The sequence below is a fragment of the Erinaceus europaeus genome, chromosome 13 (genome assembly GCF_950295315.1).
Source record: "Erinaceus europaeus chromosome 13, mEriEur2.1, whole genome shotgun sequence".
Classification (NCBI taxonomy): Eukaryota; Metazoa; Chordata; class Mammalia; order Eulipotyphla; family Erinaceidae; genus Erinaceus; species Erinaceus europaeus.
Window position 1 is genome coordinate 7,006,335 of NC_080174.1, and position 19,831 is coordinate 7,026,165.

General features: G+C 50.5%; 2 protein-coding genes and 1 long non-coding RNA gene across 9 annotated transcripts in view; 2 read left to right on the plus strand and 1 right to left on the minus strand.

Annotated features, from left to right (window-relative positions):
* ARID1B (AT-rich interaction domain 1B) overlaps positions 1-19,831 on the minus strand; it is a 301,939-nt gene that overhangs the window by 187,723 nt on the left and 94,385 nt on the right. The window lies entirely within an intron of this gene.
* On the plus strand, positions 910-2,570 carry LOC132542573 (uncharacterized; the record flags this gene model as incomplete). Its single annotated transcript, XM_060205090.1, has 2 exons — positions 910-1,971; positions 2,382-2,570. Coding segments are annotated over 2 exons (1,251 nt in total), but the record flags the coding sequence as incomplete, so codon positions are not given.
* Positions 13,145-17,918, plus strand: LOC132542646 (uncharacterized). 2 transcript variants are annotated; one of them, XR_009553610.1, is made up of 3 exons: positions 13,145-13,638; positions 14,999-15,067; positions 17,702-17,918. It is a non-coding gene; the product is annotated as an uncharacterized LOC132542646 (long non-coding RNA). The 2 variants fall into 2 exon arrangements; XR_009553609.1 differs by lacking the exon at positions 13,145-13,638 and adding an exon at positions 14,719-14,808.

Genomic DNA, 19,831 nt, shown 5'->3' on the forward strand with positions numbered 1-19,831 from the left:
CAGCCCAGCCCAGCCCAGCCCAGCCCAGCCCAGCCCAGCCCAGCCCAGCCCAGCCCAGCCCAGCCCAGCCCAGCCCAGCCCAGCCCAGCCCAGCCCAGCCCAGCCCAGCCCAGCCCAGCCCAGCCCAGCCCAGCCCAGCCCAGCCCAGCCCAGCCCAGCCCAGCCCAGCCCAGCCCAGCCCAGCCCAGCCCAGCCCAGCCCAGCCCAGCCCAGCCCAGCCCAGCCCAGCCCAGCCCAGCCCAGCCCAGCCCAGCCCAGCCCAGCCCAGCCCAGCCCAGCCCAGCCCAGCCCAGCCCAGCCCAGCCCAGCCCAGCCCAGCCCAGCCCAGCCCAGCCCAGCCCAGCCCAGCCCAGCCCAGCCCAGCCCAGCCCAGCCCAGCCCAGCCCAGCCCAGCCCAGCCCAGCCCAGCCCAGCCCAGCCCAGCCCAGCCCAGCCCAGCCCAGCCCAGCCCAGCCCAGCCCAGCCCAGCCCAGCCCAGCCCAGCCCAGCCCAGCCCAGCCCAGCCCAGCCCAGCCCAGCCCAGCCCAGCCCAGCCCAGCCCAGCCCAGCCCAGCCCAGCCCAGCCCAGCCCAGCCCAGCCCAGCCCAGCCCAGCCCAGCCCAGCCCAGCCCAGCCCAGCCCAGCCCAGCCCAGCCCAGCCCAGCCCAGCCCAGCCCAGCCCAGCCCAGCCCAGCCCAGCCCAGCCCAGCCCAGCCCAGCCCAGCCCAGCCCAGCCCAGCCCAGCCCAGCCCAGCCCAGCCCAGCCCAGCCCAGCCCAGCCCAGCCCAGCCCAGCCCAGCCCAGCCCAGCCCAGCCCAGCCCAGCCCAGCCCAGCCCAGCCCAGCCCAGCCCAGCCCAGCCCAGCCCAGCCCAGCCCAGCCCAGCCCAGCCCAGCCCAGCCCAGCCCAGCCCAGCCCAGCCCAGCCCAGCCCAGCCCAGCCCAGCCCAGCCCAGCCCAGCCCAGCCCAGCCCAGCCCAGCCCAGCCCAGCCCAGCCCAGCCCAGCCCAGCCCAGCCCAGCCCAGCCCAGCCCAGCCCAGCCCAGCCCAGCCCAGCCCAGCCCAGCCCAGCCCAGCCCAGCCCAGCCCAGCCCAGCCCAGCCCAGCCCAGCCCAGCCCAGCCCAGCCCAGCCCAGCCCAGCCCAGCCCAGCCCAGCCCAGCCCAGCCCAGCCCAGCCCAGCCCAGCCCAGCCCAGCCCAGCCCAGCCCAGCCCAGCCCAGCCCAGCCCAGCCCAGCCCAGCCCAGCCCAGCCCAGCCCAGCCCAGCCCAGCCCAGCCCAGCCCAGCCCAGCCCAGCCCAGCCCAGCCCAGCCCAGCCCAGCCCAGCCCAGCCCAGCCCAGCCCAGCCCAGCCCAGCCCAGCCCAGCCCAGCCCAGCCCAGCCCAGCCCAGCCCAGCCCAGCCCAGCCCAGCCCAGCCCAGCCCAGCCCAGCCCAGCCCAGCCCAGCCCAGCCCAGCCCAGCCCAGCCCAGCCCAGCCCAGCCCAGCCCAGCCCAGCCCAGCCCAGCCCAGCCCAGCCCAGCCCAGCCCAGCCCAGCCCAGCCCAGCCCAGCCCAGCCCAGCCCAGCCCAGCCCAGCCCAGCCCAGCCCAGCCCAGCCCAGCCCAGCCCAGCCCAGCCCAGCCCAGCCCAGCCCAGCCCAGCCCAGCCCAGCCCAGCCCAGCCCAGCCCAGCCCAGCCCAGCCCAGCCCAGCCCAGCCCAGCCCAGCCCAGCCCAGCCCAGCCCAGCCCAGCCCAGCCCAGCCCAGCCCAGCCCAGCCCAGCCCAGCCCAGCCCAGCCCAGCCCAGCCCAGCCCAGCCCAGCCCAGCCCAGCCCAGCCCAGCCCAGCCCAGCCCAGCCCAGCCCAGCCCAGCCCAGCCCAGCCCAGCCCAGCCCAGCCCAGCCCAGCCCAGCCCAGCCCAGCCCAGCCCAGCCCAGCCCAGCCCAGCCCAGCCCAGCCCAGCCCAGCCCAGCCCAGCCCAGCCCAGCCCAGCCCAGCCCAGCCCAGCCCAGCCCAGCCCAGCCCAGCCCAGCCCAGCCCAGCCCAGCCCAGCCCAGCCCAGCCCAGCCCAGCCCAGCCCAGCCCAGCCCAGCCCAGCCCAGCCCAGCCTAGCACATCCCCTCTGTCCTGGAAGGCATCTGTCCCTCTGGGGTGCCCAGGCCCCTGCTCACCTCTGCCAAAGGCATAGGGATTACATCACAGCCAGGCTCCTGGAAGGGCCTGGATTCTACCCCAGGCCCTCTCCCCAAAGGAAAAGCCCCGTCAACGTCAACTTCACCTCTGCGCCCCTAGCAACTAGGCCACCCCTTGGCACTTGGAAAGGCACAGCGTTCTCCATATAATCAATCAGCATGCTATAACATGTGGCTTGTAGGTCTGCGAGGGATCTGCATGAGGGCTGACCGAGGACGAGCAAAGTCTGAAGGTACTTGTTTTAGCACCTTTGAACCCAGCTGCTGAGGAAGGCATCGTAGCCATCGTCATTTCAGGACTAGAGATAATCCGAGTTCCTGCGTCGAGGGAGATGCTCGTGATCTGGAGCCGACACCAGGCCCCGGTCCAGGTGGACAAGGACACGGCCTCCTGCACCCTCAGGAGCAAAGCTGACGGGTGACCCCAAGCTGCCCCCCGCCCCCATGTCCCGCACCTGCCTTGGGCAGCTCACTGCTCTCTGTGGCAGAAACTCCTGGGAGAGCTGAGCACAGAGTCCAGTCCGGAGGCTGGGGTTCCTCATCGGCCGAGAATGTTCAGATGACTCTGTTCTTGGATAAATACTGACTATGGTCAAGACAGAAGTACGAGAGAGAAATGTGGGATTCTAAAGTCAGTGGGGTGACCTCCTCAGGACAGCCATTCTCAGGATTATTTTACAAATGGAGACCTAGGCAGTGAAGACGGTGAGGCCATTCATTCAGCAGGCAGGCAGTTCAAGCGCATTAGAAACCAGACTGGCCTGGCTGAGCGCAAAAGCTCTTATGAGCAAGAACCTGGGGGGCTCAAGCCCCTGGTCCCCACCTGGGGGAGAAGCTTCACAAGTGATGGGGTACTACTGCAGTTGTCTCTCTCCCTCTCTCTGCCCCCCCCCCTCAGTTTCTTTCCATCAAAAAGAAAAAAGAAAGAGATATAATAATAAAGGCCACCAGGAGCAGCGGATCTGTGGTGCAGGCAGTGAGTCCCAGCAGTAACTCAGTGACAAAAAATAAAAGGAGAAAAAAATTGCTTCAGAAACATAAACTCATTATCGTGCACACTTAAGCCAGCTCCCATCTGGAGAGAGAGAAAGAGGGAGGGAGAGACTTGGAAACACAGAGAATAGCAGTTTGGTTCTGCTGTTATCAGGAGGGTTAGAGAAACTTGTAGCTAGAAGATGCCGCAGATCACATTTAAACAGACCCTGCTGGAAGGCAGGAGCTCTGACTCTCCAAAATAAATGGTTCTTTTTGCACTGAATTTCCAAATTAAATCCCCCTTTGAATTTTATTATTGAAGAGATTCCTACCATGGAACTAAGGGGGAGTCTAAATGATGATACACCTACCAGAACGGCAGAGAGGAAGCAGCTTTGACCTGCTGGCACACAAGAGCCACTGGCAGCTGCCATCACCCAAGAGGAAAGTGTCCTTAAGGCAATGAGATGGGCCCTCTACTCCATACCGTGACTTCCTTATGCTACTTAAACACCATGCTGAAAAGGGAGTAGGTACTGAGCTTCCAGGGTAAACCTCAGAGCTACAAACAGAACATATCCTGGCAATGCCAGGTAGGAAGAAATCTGCCACCCCCCATGTTTATGTCCTCCTGTCCCAATGTCTGTGTATGTGGCAGCAAATACATTTACTGTCCTCCATAAGAACCACTGGGTGAAGTGTGTGATGCAGCAGTTCTCAAACACTGAGCATCAAGAGAGAGGCCCCTGAGAGTGCGAGCATTCAGCTGGGACTATTCCAGCTCTCCAGCTAGCAGGGAGAAGTGTGCACCCTTAAGCTGAGGTGTGAGAACTACATTGAATGGCGCAAAATGAACTTCCAGAAATGAAAGTTCCAGTGTCTGGTATGAAAACTCTGCTGATCTACTTAACAGAAAATTCATTCAATAGAGAAGGAAAGACCAGAAAGTCCGAAATTAAAGGCAAGATGTAAGCTTGACATCAAAGACTCCAGGACGTCTCATATATGTATGACTGGCAACTTTAAAAGTGGGGTTTGGGGATAGCATAATGGTTATACAAACAGACTCTCATGCCCGAGCGTCCAAGACCCCAGACTTAATCCTTGGGACCACCATAAGCCAGAGATGAACTGAGCACAGTACTGTTTTATTATTTTTTTTGGGGGGGGGTTGTTTTCTCATGAGTTATCCCTCCCTCCCTCCCTTCCTTCCATAGGACAGAGAGTGGAAGGGGAGCTAGAAAGAGAGACACCTACAGCCCTGCTTAGACTAAGCTCATGAAATTCCCCCTATGGGTGGAGAGGGGGACTTGAACGCAGGTCCCTGAGCACTGTAATGTGTGTGCTCAACTGTTGTTAAAATTTGGAGACTCCAGCTGGCCGGCTGGCTTGCTTCACGGGCGGGTAACAGAGATGCGGAGACAACGGCTAGGCAGGGAAGCTGTATTTCTTTATTCAGGAACAACGATTCATAAACTAAACCAAACTAATCACCAAACAGAACTCTGCTGTCTCTTTGCGGCGGCGCAAGCACTCTCTCTCACTCTGGAACTCTCCAACTCTAGAACTCTGGAACTCTCTCTAACTCTGCCACTCTGGAACTCTGTCGGGGCTCCTAGGGGCGGGGCCAAGCGGGCCCGTGAAATTAGCAGGACTGATCCAATTCTCTTGGCGGGGGAGAACTAGAACAACCCAATGTAAAGCATACGACACTCAACCAAGTGTGCCACCACCCAATCCCAGATTGACATAGACTCTGAGAGTCACAGCACTACAGCATTTGTTGTCTCTGCACAGTGTGTGTGTGTGTGTGTGTGTGTGTGTGTGTGTGTTTGGTTTACTAGGAGACTCTCTGATAAGCAGACCTTGGGGTGTTTCCCAATGTGGCCTGCTGTGAAGAGTCAAAAGGAAGGAGTGGGAAGAGTGACTCCAGGCTTACTTGTAGGCGTTGGTATCATAAGGTTTATAAAGATCAATTCCCCAGAGAAGCTCAGAGGCTTAAAATTCTGACCAGTGGACACTCAGAATTTTAGATGATGTGTCTTCATTCAGATTACTTTACATATATGTGTGTGTGTGTGTGTGTGTGTAAGTAAAATCTATCCACTAGTATATGTACGTGTGTGAAATCTATCTGCTAATATATGCATGTGTGTGTGTGTTACTTTTTAAAGCTAAAACTTAAAAACTACCTTCCTGTTCTTAACTTCACGCCTCCTCCCCATGTTCTCAGCTCCTGTCAATTCCAGAATGAAGAAAATAATTTCCTCAAGCTGGATGTCCTTTGGGAAGTCTTATCTAAGTTAGACCAGCAAAATGTTGTAGAAAAATATTCCGTGAGGGGAAAAAAAAAAAACCAACAAAGCAAAATAAAACAAAGCACACACTTTCAGGTGGAGTGCAGTAGTTTGGGAACTGGAAAGATGTGATGATAAAAAAAGAAGAGAAAAGAACAGAAGAGAAACACAGACTGCAGTGTGCCTCTTCAGCACACACAAACACCCATCTCTTCACTCCCGGCGTTTCGGCTGTAGAATCAGGATCAGCCGTGTCCCTGACTGCTGAGAGAGGAATGTCTGATGAATGTCCTCACTACTGGGAAGACCTAGTGAACAGCCACGTGTGTGTCCGGGGGGCAGTGGCCGCTTTTTGCCTCACGTTGGGGTCACCTGGAGCTAAGCATGGGCTCCTCTCCTCAAAACACCTTGACTTCCGGTGCCTCCTTTCACATAACAGCCCTTCCACTCTGACAAGAGTGAGTAAGAGCAACACTCCAACAGACTGGATCTAGCCCTAGATGACAGCAGAGCCCCAGGGCCTCGACGGCATTACTGCTCTAATCTCCTGAAGGTTCCTCTATTTTAGAATTTGCCACCCCTCCCATGTGATCGCCATGTTTGTTTTTTTGTTTTTTGTTTATTTTTTTAAAGGGAGTCCGGCTGTAGCGCAGCGGGTTGAGCGCACGTGGCGCGAAGCGCAAGGACCGGTGTAAGGATCCCGGTTCGAACCCCCGGCTCCCCACCTGCAGGGGAATCGCTTCACAGGCAATGACGCAGGTCTGCAGGTGTCTGTCTTTCTCTCCCCGTCTTCCCAGCCCCTCTCCATTTCTCTCTGTCCTATCTACCAATGATGACATCAATAACAACAACAAGAGTAACTACAACAACAATAAAACAATAAAAAGGGCAACAAAGGGGAAAATAAATCAATAATAATAATGAAAAACCCAACAGGGTGAAGCAGAAAACTTCCGACTCTATTCCTAATAGTTGCAATTCTACATAATGTCCGGGGTCTATAATCTGCTAACTGGCATTGAGAAGGGAAACCCTCATTTTCTTCACAAAGTCCAAACTGCTTGAACCTAAAACTGGTTTGTCTAGTGTCATTCCAGGGCAGGAGGAGACGGGGGAGGGCACACCAGTACAAGGCATGTGAACACCATCACTGGCCAGGGCCGCAGAGAGCAGATTCAGGACCCACTGGAATCCCAAGAGCCGCACCATCACCTCAACTTCCAATGGAGAAAGAATTTGGTTTCTCCACTGGAGACAAAGGAGCCAGTGGCCAGACTCGGGCAGAGCCACCCCAGACTCTGCGGGGCCGGCCTCTGGTCTACTGCTGCGGCTCGGCCCGGGCGAGGCATCAGCACATTGCACAACGCGGTGGGGCCAGCGTGGCTGCAGAAGGCAGCCTGGACCCAACATCGACTGCCACGCCAGGGGTGGAGGGAGAGACGAGCAGCAGAGCAGAAAGCGGCTGGTTGCCCTGCGCTGCGGCAGTTGTACGAGGACTGAGACCCTTCCTGGAGTTGTTTGTGAATCACACAAATTTGGCAGCGCTGATTAGCGGAACAGGATTAAAATAGTTTAGAACAAATTGTTGTTGACATTCCAAAATCCAAGACATCACTGCAGACTTTCTCGGAGATCTTGATTAAACAAGCTAGGGCATATTTCAGCGGGTAGAGAACAAAATGCTATGTTTAAAAATTAAAAAACCAACAGTGACATTCAAAAAAAAAAATTCAAACTTGTATTCCTAATAACTGAAATTCTACATAGTGTCCAGATTCTGAATAATCTGGTAGCTGGCGCTGAGAAGGGAAACTCTCAATGTCTTCACAGAGCTCAAAGTGCTTGAACCTAGATTTGGTTTGTCTAACGGCAATAAAAAAAAAAAAAAAAAAAAGCAATAGAGAATAATAATAATAATAAAGAACGCAGGAGAAAACTAGACTGAAATTACTGAGTCTTCTTAATTATCTACTCAATGTTTTTCTTTAGATAATCAGGACACCTTTTCTTCTCTGGCCACCAAGGTCATCGCTCTGGCAGGGTGCCTGCAAAATCCTACCGTTCTTGGTGTCCGCTCCCTTTTCCCTCTAGGTAGTGAGAGACAGGGGACAGAGACAGCGAGAAACACCTCTGTGGAGCTGTCCGCGTCACGACTCCATTCCTCATAATGCTCTCGCCCCCCCCCCCTCCCATGTGAAGGCCCAGGGCTTGAATCCAGCCAGGTTAAACTTCTATTTTAATAAATGTTCCAGAATCCAAGTTTCCTGGACATATTATAACAGTAATAGCTTCAAGACACACACAACAAGTGCTACTGGAAGAAGGCAGAGTGAGGCGAATGGTCCTTTCAGTAACTGTTACGTGCAAAGTGGATTACTGAGTGTTATTATGAGGCTTTAGCCGCCCCGCCCCCCCCGCCCCCCCATTTCTCTGCAGTTAATGCAGGAAACTGGCTCACCAGGCCAGCCCTGTGAGTTTAGAAGGTCAAAGTCCATTCAGATTATATTCTATGCTCCGGCCGGTTGTCTCATAGCATGTTTCAGCACTCAGAGGGAAAATCAACAGTACTGTCCAGCAAGACAACACAAATCCAACCATCAGCCATCAAGCTCACATCCAAATAGAGATACGCCTCTGGAATGAATTTTTTAGGTAATTGTGAACGTACACACACACACACACACACACACACACACACACACACAGTTGTCATGACTTTTCTAACAGCCCAACAGAAAGTTAAAAAAAAATATTAGTAGCAGGGGATGTTTTTCCTCAGTGCCCATTTCTTGAAGTAATTTACAATTAAGTCACATTATTCGAGTACATGTCTGTGACAAGCTGTTTGAAACCTGGCGTGCACTTGCCATACACAGATTAATCTGAAGTTTGATTTCTCAGACCAAGAAGATTCTGGAGTCATGTTATTTCCACCAACAAAACCCAGTAGTGCTGCGAGGTGCCCCGCCTCTGCCGTCCAGGCTTATCTTCTGGAGCAGAAGTCACCCAGTAGCTCCAGAGGGTGCCCCACCTCCTTTCCTGGGCTCTGTTCACAGGCTGGAGATCTGCCTCCAGGGGTCCCCTCCCTCACTCCCAGAAGCCAGCACAGGCCCCTGTGCACCGGAACAACCCCGGAAATGAACAGCACGCTTTTGGGGGGGGGGGGGGGCTTGCGTGGCCTCACTCGAAAAATTAGCACACAGGGAACGAAGCTGTCCTCTCCCCTTCGGCAAAACCGGTGAGTGAGAAGAACACTAGATCAAATAAACCGGTGAGTGAGAAGAACACCAGATCAAATGCTTGGGCCACAGGACTAGATGTCACGGCCCTGAAATTGCAGCTGTGACTGAGCCAAAGCCCAACACACTCCAGGCTAATATCTGCCCGGTGGTGAGGACGTGGGGGCTGCGTGGAGTCCTGCATTCACACAGGACACCCCTGAAAATGTGCAAAAACCACAAAACAAACCTATACACAATGCAGGCAGCTGGGCTCTGGCTCGGATGGCGTGGTGATGAAGAGAGGCTGGAGGAAGAGGGGGAGAGAGGCTAGCTTTAGAGTCTGCTTGTATGTAAACCGTTTCTCCAGTGAGGACTCCCCTTCCTGCCACGGGGCCATGAGTCGCCTATTCAAGACACCGGAGTCTCACTGTGTGCCATCTCCACATGTCCGCCGTCTTTATGTATCTTGTCAGACGAGAGAAATAACTAGAACTGCCACTCAAGTTTCCACTTGCCCTCATTCTTCCAAGGCGTAGATGAGATGAGCAGATGGTTTAAATATTTGCGTCAACCGACAATAGTCCATACTGAAGCTGCAAGACTGCATACCTCGAAGCCTTGTCTAACCAGAGTTTCAAATAATCATTTCCAGGGGACGGATGGGCATCCAGATAAGGGTGGTGGCTAGGGTGATGGCTCTGGAGTAGAGCAGGGGTACTGAGGGCATTGAGGTCCAGGTTAGGTTCCTAGCGTCACATATGCCAGGGCTGAATGATGCTCTGATCTCTCTCCTAGATGAATGGTTGGTTGTTGGTTGGATGGATGGATGGATGGATGCATGGACGGAAGGACAGACGGACGGACGGAGACAGACAGTGATGAGATGGATAGGCAGACCAATCTTAAAAATAAAAACAGTCCAGTCCAAGAAGAAAGTGCAGGGTCTGTAGCAGGTAAGAATTAAAAGCAATGGTAGGGACAGGGAGCTGCCTTTCTTAAGATTCCTTCAGGCCAGCACCCAGTGGGCACAGACAGTGGACAGGCAGGGACAGGGAGGTCACCACAGACACAAGGGGCAAAGGACAGCCCTTCCTTCCCAGGACGGAATGAGCAGGGAACAGACTCAGTGCCCTTGGAACCCACAGGAATCTCTGCACACACCTGTCACAGAGTTCCTAGAGTTACTGCAGGAGATCAAGGAGCGAAAGCAAAGTGAGATTGTCTCCGGGTGGACGAGTGCATTCTGTGTGACCTGCTAGTAAGTCCACCCAAAGTGACCCGCACAATAGTAATTGTTGGCCAATGTCTCACCAAAGGATACCTTCAAATCTCTGATCGACCAAACAGTACGGAATACACTCCAAAACTGAAAACCTGAGTTTTGACTCTGACAAATAAAGACCTTTTAACCCACAGCAGTTTTGAATTCAGATGAATTAGGGATGGAAAAATACTTTTAAAGGTTTGACACAAAGTTTCCCTCTCTCTCTCTCTCTCTCTCTCTCTCTCTCTCTCTCTCTCTCTCTCACACACACACACACACACACACACACTTCTCCTTCTCACTTCCCTCCTCCTTTTTCAGACCAGGGGAAAATCAGTCAAAACAGGGAAGCCTGAGCAGAAAATAATTCCATTTCTAAATTAATCATTAGTCTGATGAGTGACAGCTGATTTAGCTTCATGACTTTTTCATGCTTATTAAATGACACTTCCTGTGGTGATTAGTCTCTTCAGACTGAATATTCATATCCAGCGAGACATGCCTCTCTGTATATATGGGTGTATATGGTTAATCTCATATCTTATTTCTCACTTTGTTGATAAGTGACCTATGAGAGAGAAGGGGGGGCAGAGCACCACTGAATCTGGCATATGCAGTGCCAGGAACAGCCTGGGACTTCAGGGCACAAGTCCTATGCTGTGCCACCAACTCTCTCTCCCCAGCCGTGAAGTACATGCTGAAAACGGTGCAACTATCCTCAGAAGACTAGGCTTATCTAGCTTTATGATGACTGAGACAGTACTTCTAATCAAGGTAATTAAAGAGAGTTGAGACATAACTCATCATTAGGCAAGATCAGGGACAGAGAAAAGGATAAGACAAAGTTTTACAAAGAGCTAAGTGGAGAAAGAAGTGAGGTAAATGCCATGTTTATTTTTTTGTTATCTTTATTTATTGGATAGACAGTCAGAAATCGAGAGGGGAGAGGGAAAGAGAGAGAGAGACAGAGAGACACCTGCAGCCCTGCTTCACCGTTCGCAAAGCTTTCCCCCTGCGGGCGGGGACTGGGAGCTGGAACCTGAATCCTTGTGCATAAAGCCATCTGTTTTACTGTAACACGAATTCTTCCAACTGGAACCACTGGTAAGCATCCATAAGGCCAATGCGATTTTAGAACAGGCCTCCTTTGATATTGTTAAACTACGGGTACGGGGGAGTCCCTAAGGTATCGACTGCAGGCTGGGACCTTGCTCAGCTGCTGAGAGCACCCACCCGCCTGCCTGGCACCCCTGAAGCCGCAGCTCAGCCCTCAGTGAGGCTGCAAGCCCAAGCTGAGCGGTGCTCTGGCCCCCCCCCCCCCCCTGCTCTCCCTTCTTTCATTCTCTCATAATAAACACAGTGACAAATCTTTTAAAAGAATGCCTTGATGAATGAAAATCAAGTGCTATTTGCCATCCTTTAAAAAATATATTTACTTATTCCCTTTTATTGCCCTTGTTGTTTTATTGCTGTAGTTATTATTGTTGGATAGGACAGAGCAAAGTGGGGAGAGGATGGGAAGACAGAGAGGAGGAGAGAAAGACAGACACTTGTGGACCTGCTTCACCACTTGTCAAGCGACTCCCCTGCAGGTGGGGAGCCGGGGGCTGAAACCGGAATCCTGATTCGGGTCCTTGCGTTTGCACCACCTGCGCTTAACCTGCTGTGCTACCGTCAGCCTCCCGCTACTTGCTATTCTAAAGCCTCAATGCAAGCTGCAAGGTAAGTGAGGATGGTCAGCTGTGACTAGACTGGTGGGAGTGTGTCTTCTTGCTGAGTGGTCCACACAAAGGAAGGCTCGTGCCCGCTCACTGGAGAGGGGGGTGGAGTGGGACCCCGGATACGTATCGCAGGGACACACACGTCAGAGCCCTCATCCCTGTTCACCCAGTCTGCCGACCTCGCATCAGCACTAAATACAAGAAGCGCGTGTGATTGTAGGAAGAACGCAGTAAGAAGAGCCACCTTTCCTACATCGGAAAAGGCACAGAATTCAGTACACACACTGCAGTGGTATATGAACTGCAATATATCCTGTGTAGACAGCATAATGCTTATGAAAGAGACTCTCCTGCCTGAGGCTCTGAGGTCCCAGGGTCAATCCCCAGCACCACCATCAGCCAGAGTGAAGCAGAGCTCTGGTCTCTCTCTCTTTTTCATTGAAAATACACAAATGAAATATTCAAAATACACTGATCTTTATGAGTGAGAGACATGTGTGTGGGGTGGGGGGGGGGGAGAGGTGTGCCTAGCATGCCGGGGCCTCAGCAAGTCCTGAGCTCTCTCCCTGATGAGTGGCTCCTCAGGCTGGCAAAGCTCCTTGCTCACAGACTTTCTCCCAAGGCAATTAGCGACCTTTTTCTTAGCTGGCAAGGAAAATACTTTCAGGTGCCTTCACTTTAAGGTGAAGAGAGAGGTTTATCCTGAGCCCCTTGGGGTGTGCGGCCACCTGTGGAAAGACCCACAGGGAGGTTTTCTCTGATGACATACGCTCTGTGAGGGAGAGATGAAGCAGAGGTGGCTGAGCGGGGAAGAGAGCTGCTTTGGAAAAACAAGGCTCAGCTAGAGAACAGAATGGCGCCTGTTTGGAGTGCAGGAAGGTCAGCCAGCCACCCCCGAATTCACAGACTCAAACAAATGGCCCAGCTAAGCGCATGAATCCACAACCCATGGCAGGCAGAGATGGCACTGCTGAACTGCCGTAGTCTTTGAACTTTGGGGGGGGGTTAAACATCAAAATAAAACTCTTGGTCACCACTGCTATTATTTTTTTAGCAGGGAGAGGAATGCCTCATTTCAAACTGCAGGTAAAAGATGCTTACCACGCGGGGCACAGGGGCAGAAACAGGAGTGTCAATGAGTATTCAGTCAAAAGTGGGGGAAAACTATTATGAAATATTCATCTGGAGAGTAATTAAACCTCACGACAGAGAGGCTAACCTCTCACAACACAGAAATCACCTGCAGCAGCTCTGAGTTGGCGCGTTAATCCTGGGGTCTGCTGAAACTCACCAGTGTGCTTAGCGCCTCTCTGCTGTGGCTTGTCTGTGTATTTCTCGCTCCCTGCCAGCTAAAAGGAAGCAAGGAAAGATTCTCCCCGGCAAAAAAAAAAAAAAAAAAAAATCCAATCCTAACAACAATATATTTTTACATAAGGCGTGGGGGGGGGCGGTTGTCCCCCATTCCGTATCCAGAGCCATCTCTGGCCGAACACGGCCCTGTGCAATGACAGTGGGCCAAGACTTGCAGACTGCAGGCATCTCAGCCCACCCCATCCTGGTTCTCTCCCAGCTAGGCATCAAATCAGCCTGTGGCCTCTGCTGAGGGCGCGCCAAGGGGTGCTTTTTGGACAGGAGAGGGAAGGAGTGGGGCCTGAGACTCCACCATCAGTCAGACCAGCAGAATGGTCTCGGAAAGTGTCACTGACTGATGGTGATACATTCTCGAAACGAGACACGGCGCCTGCTCTGCTCCCGCAGGCTGGAGTGAAAAGAGCAGAGTCAGCACAGGCGTCCCAGCCTCTGGAGTCACAAGCAGCTGATGTCACTGGAGCCCTGGCAGCTCAGCCCCGCTGAGCCAAAGGTCACAGCAGGAGTTAATCAAGCTTGCAGCTGGGGCTGTGAGCAGGCCAGGCTGGCGGTGGGGGATGGGCCTGGGGACAATAACCCCTGACCCAGCCCTGTCCCCTGACACCCCCCCCCACACACACACACCCAGAACTGCATCCAGAAAGGTAGGCTCTGAATGCTCCCAGGAATGACAGGGAAACTCAAAGCAAGATTTGACAGACTTTGGAGTAGGGCAGCAAAGTAAAAAATCTCTAGGGTGAGGGTGAGCATGAGCGTGAGGGCGAGGGCGAGGGTAGATGTTCGGCTTCACTGGGGGGGTGGGAGGGGAGGGTGGAGGATGGGATGGGACAGTCTTTTAGTGGTGGGAATAGTGTTTATGTACACGTCTATTAACTTGTAGTCATATAAATCACTATTTAACTAATATGAGAGTTTTTCTATTAAAAAAAAAGATGACAGGAGAGCCTCAAGTCTACTAAGAGGGAAAAGTTTGTTGGGTGCTGTCTGCTTATGAAACAGACTCTTCCATGATTTTTGGCTTAACTGATTGACTCTGTTAAGTAACTCGGTACATATTAAAGAGATCATATTCAATATGTCAATATATGTGCATATATACTCAAGAAAATCTATCTAGTACTTAAATACTATTACAAAAATTTTTCCCCCTAATATCAAAGCTCACTTTGAACAGTAAAAGGCCGCTTCAAAAGACAACTCAAAAATGCAGTGCAGGACTAGCAAGATAGCTCACCTGGTTAGTGCCCAGGTTCAGGGCCAGTCCCCACTGCACTGAGGGAAGCTTCAGTGATAACTGTATCTTTCCTTCTCTCCCTCTCTCACTTTCTACAAGAAAATTTTAAAAAGTCAACTTGGAACAGTGAAACCTCAGTGAGATTAAAAAAAAAATTCAATGCTAATTATGGAATATATTTAAAATGTACTTAGATGGTCTGTTTCCATAAAGACACTATACAGTCATCTTTATTCATCTCGACTATATTACAAATATATATTGCCGACATGACTCAAATAACGTGTAAAAAATTTTGCCCTAAAGATAGGAAACTGAGTAGCAACTTTGTTTTACTTCTTAATCTAGCTCTACATCTCTTAGTTGATGCAAGACCAGAAGAAAATCTGAAATCTACTAAAACAACCAGAACATATCCAAAAAAATTATGCCATATATTAATACCTTTTTATATATTAATACTTTTAAAGGCACGACAGGGCACAAATCATGAAAAGCCACTTTCTAAACCAAGAAGAAGGAGAGAAAGAGGAACAAGAACAAGAAGAAATTGTAAAAAACGAGATTCATTTTACTCCAGGTTTGTTTTGAATTATTAAAACAACTGCTTACAGACAAAGCAAAAAAAAAACACAGAAGTTTGGATTTATTACTCAACTATCATTCATTCTTTTGTAATATTTTCAAGGTGTGTGTGTGTGTGTGTGTGTGTGTGTATAACATTACCCAATAAAACCAATCAGTGCAATTATTCTTCCCAGTGAAAACAGGATGGTGGTGGTGTGGAGCTGATTTATTCTGAAGAAGGAAGAACTAGAAAGCTGCTTCCCCACATGAAGGTGCTTATTTTATTTTGGGATACTTTAGAGATTTTCATTTCTGAAAATATCTTTCTTTCAAAAGAAGGGGGAAAAAAAGGAGAAATTAGAAAGCCCCAATAATATAAAATCTGACAGTGGCCCAGGAGGTAGCTCAGTGGATAAAGTATTAGACTCTCAAGCACAGAGGACTTGAGCTTGACTTGTGCTCTCTGTCTCTCTCTCTCCCCCCGCCCCCCCCCCCGCCTGCCTGCTTTCTCTGTCTCTAACACACAGACAGACATATCATGTGCAAGGACCCAGGTTCAAGCCCCCACCCCCCACCTGCAGGGTGGAAGCTTCACAAGAAATGAAGCAGGGTTGCAGGTGTCTCCTCCCCCCATCTATCTCCTCCCCTCAATTTCTCTCTATCTTTATTCACTAGTAAATAAATAAATAGAATACTTTAAAAAGAAAGCTTAAAAATAAAAAGATATTGGGGGCTGGGCGGTGGTGCAGCAGGTTAAGCGCACATGGCGCGAAGCACAAGGACCAGCGTGAGGATCCTGGTTCGAGCCCCCGGCTCCCCACCTGTAGGGGGGTCGCTTCACAGGCGGTGAAGCAGGTCTGCAGGTGTCTATCTTTCTCTCCCTTCCTCTTTCGATTTCTCTCTGTCCTATCTAACAACAGCAGCAAGAGCAATGATAACAATAATAACAACAAGAGCAACAAAAAAAAAAAAAAAAGGGAAAAAAACCAAAATAAAAAGATAGAATGCAACCGAGTTAGCAGCAAGCACCACCTGTCCTCCGCGGGAGTGGCCGACACTGTGGGCCTGGGCTGGCCCTTCAAGCTGGATTTCAAGTGCCACGCCCCCCCCCCCCCCCCCCCCGCCAGTTCACTCTGGGGTCACCAACTCCCACCGAGACAAGGACCCTGAGGCCCGGCCACCTCCATGAGAGGTAGAATCACCGTGCCTTCTTTTTCTGAGACACACACCTTGGGTCTGATGGCCTGAGGGACAGCTGGTCACGTGTTCAAGAGCTTTATTACTTAGCCCCCGTGAAGAAACTTCTAGGCAGCCACTCTGCTGAAGGAAGGGTTTTGGGCCTGGGGTCTTAAAGAGGCACTGACAGACGTCTCAGAGAGAGCTGGGGACCTGGGGGTTCTCCCACTAATTTTATTATTCTTGTTTTGGTCATCATAATGGAGCTTCACATTCATGAGCCGATTTTTTTTTTTTAGGAAGGGAGGGAGGGACTGGGAGGGGGAGGGGGAGAGGGAGAGAGAGAGAGAGAGAGAGAGAGAGAGAGAGAGAAGAAATATATCACAGTATTGAAGCTTCCTACAGTGTGCCCTGGGCAGGCTCAGACCTGGGTTGTGGCCCTGGCAAGACAGGCACTTTTGCTGATTCTTTTCCTCTTTGGTTCCTTGGCGCACAATTTCTTTCTTTCACTGGTGAAGGCACTTAAAGCCTCAAGTACAGAAACCAGGGCCAGACCGGACCCTGTGCCTGCAGTCCACGCTCAAATCCCAACACCATGTGGGAGGTAACATGGCACTGGGGGAAACTCCAATGCTGGGCTGTCTTTCTCATACTCTGAAATAAAAATAAAACATCAGCCCAGAAGCAAAGATTGTATATATGCAGCAGTGTCTGGCAGAGAGAGAGAGAGAGAGAGAGAGAAGGGAGCTTTAAGAACTATGAAAACCAATGTTGCATCTTGCAACTATTGGTTTCTTTTGAACAGTTGTTAAAAGATGTTCCAATCTACCATGCTTTTTTTTTTTTTTTTTAATGGCAGCTTCAACAGCACAGGAAAATAGAATTAAGCTTCGTTCTCTATATTTCATCAAATGCTCAAGGGATGATTCCACCCACCGCAACAACCCAGACTCCTAAATTTAAGCCTTTAAGCACATGTGTCCATAATTCCCAAACCTGAGCTTCCCTACACCCAACTCCTATGCCAGTATACCACGGTCTTTCTTCTCCAGAGGATTGTGTGGTGTGTCCCCCACCCCAGCTGACAGCTACCCTCTAAGTGTTTAAAACAGTGAAGACTAGCAGTGATGTCACTGCTTCCATTTTTCAGCCGCCAGCAGAGCTGCGCTGCTCCAGCAAGAAAAGGCACTCCCACACCCCCACAATCTAAACAAAGCGGCCCTTGCCCATAAACAAAAACAGTACTTTGCAGGGCAGAAGGTTTTGCCGGTCTGGTTGATGCCCGTTGAGCTGAATAGAGTAGTCAAATCAAAACGTGATTTCAGTTTCCTTTTGAGTAAGGATAAATCACTTTAAGACTGGGGCTGGGTGGTGGTGTGTGTGGTTGAGTGCACACATTACAGTGTGTAAGAATCTGGGTTCAAGCCTCTGATCCCCACTTGCAGGAGGGAAGCCTCATAACTGGTGAAGCAGTGTTGCAGGTCTCTCTCTCTCTCTCCTCTTCTCTCCCTCTCCACCTCTTCCTTTCCTCTCATCTTCTGTCTCTATCCAAATAAATAAATATGTTTAAAAAATCACTTAAAAATCCCATTGTATCAACACTCAGGAGGTCTCACTATTGGTCAATAAAAGACATCTGTCATCCAAAAACATGTCATATCACACATGTACATGGCTTGTCTCTCCACTCAAAATGCAGAAGTTTCCTGGTTTTTTCTTTTTTCTTTCAGCCAAGCTATTGTGGAACTGTAAAAAAGGGACATGAATGACTGCTTTAAGACAAACATCACACCAGCATTCTAGAATGAACATCATGTTCTGGGTTGAATCAAGGAGTGGGGATCTTCAAAGACAATTCTCAATGAAAAATGTAACCAGGAAACATGGGCAGTCCTGCAGCCAACCAGGGAAGGCGAGTGCAGACTTCTGGTCCACTAGCAAAGGATAAAAGAGGGGGCCTGGGGGCAGGGGCTAGAGTCCTTTCAACTCCACTCATTCAGAGAAAGGCAACCATTTCCATCTGATGAGAATCAACTGTTCTTAGACAACTTGAAGATGACTTACAGACTCTTTAAACAAAGAGCTATCATAAGCAGAAAGCTTTACACACATTCTCTCTCTCTCTCTCTCCTCCTACCTCCCGGCTTTCCCTGCACAAATGCAACTTTTTATGGTCAGGCCTCAAAGGTATCTATTAAATCACTTTCCACTTTTAATTGGATTCTTACAGATTTCACTCTACTAAAACTTTATACAAAGAAATCAACAGGACGTTTAAGCCGTAAGTGGCACTTACTTATTTACAGGGAAATGGGATAGAGAAAAGAATCCATATTTTAAAGCTGACCGTTTGTTTTAAAAGGATCCTCTCTGCTGGGTTAGCCAACTGCTCCACTCCATGATTGCTATCCTTCCTAAAGACTTCTGGTAAAATTGTAGTCACTGCTAACACGCTCCTGAAAATATTTCAGCTGTAAGATGTAACATCCATCCTTTTAAGAGGTCAGAGAACTAACCCTCTGCGCTGGAACAGCAAACAGATCAAATTAGGCAAAAGCTTCCCAACAGAGTGCAATGATGGTAGTGTTCTTGCTTTTGCCCTTCATGGACTGAACCAGAGGCGTCAAATGTTAGCTCCGATGATTATCAACAGAACACAGGTCAAGGATTCTTACTAACCCAGGAAGGAATTCCATTCTGCACAGCATCTGAGCTAGGCTGGGACCATGGAGCCATTTAATGGCCTTCCCAGGCTCTTATTTACAAACGTATGGTAAGGAAGCAGTCTTTTGGATTTTGTGTGCTTAATTTAAGGCAAGTTTAAGAAGTTAATGATCTTTTTTTTTTTTTTTTTTTTTTCCTCCAGGGTTATCTCTGGGGCTCGATGCCTGCACTATGAATCCACTGCTCCTGGAGGCTATTTTCCGCCCTTTTGTTACCCTCCTTGTGCTTGTTGTAGTCGTTATTGTTATTATTGTCATAGCTGTTGTTGGATAGGACAGAGATAAATGGAGAGAGGAGGGGAAGACAGAGAGGAGGAGAGAAAGAGACACCCGCAGACCTGCTTCACCACTTGCAAAGCGACCCCCCTGCAGGTGGGGAACTGGGGGCTTGAACTGGGATCCTTAAGCCGGCCCTTATGCTTTGCGCCATGTGCGCTTAACCTGCTGTGCTACCGACCAGACCCCAAGAAGTTGACCTTAACAGGGAACTCCAGCTAAAGACCAGCCTGGAAGAAAGGGAAGAGGCTGTCTTTATTTTCCTTGCCCTTTGAAAGTGCTTTGTGGGGGCCTGGCAGTGGCGCAGTGGCGCAGGACACCCAGCTGACCCAGATTTCAATCCCCAGCCTCACCTGCAGGGAGAAAGTGGATGTTTCTCTGCTTCTCTCCATCTCTATCTCCCCCTTCCCTCCCAAATAAATAAATATATAAATAAAATAAAAGGTGTGGGGCCAGGTGCTGGTGCATCTGGTTGAGCGCACACAGGTTCGAGCCCCTGGTCCCCACCTGCAGGGGGAAAGCTTTGCGAGTGGTGAAGCAGGGCTGCAGGGGTCTGTCTCTATGACCCAGCTTCCCTCTCGATTTCTGGCTGTGTCTCTCCAATAAATTAATAAAGGTGTACCCCTCCTACCTTATGCTTTTGTTCACTAATCCTTTCTTAAATAAAAAATTAAAAAAAAAAATTAATAAAGGTAACAAAAACATTAAAAATAAAATAAAAATGTTAATTAAAGTGCTTTGTGCTTTAAGTGAGCACAGCATAGCATGTGCCCTAGTTATAGTTCGGTTCTCTCTCATCTATCTCATCAGTAAGTAAGTCAATGAAAAGAACACACACACTTATGTGTATATATCTATGGG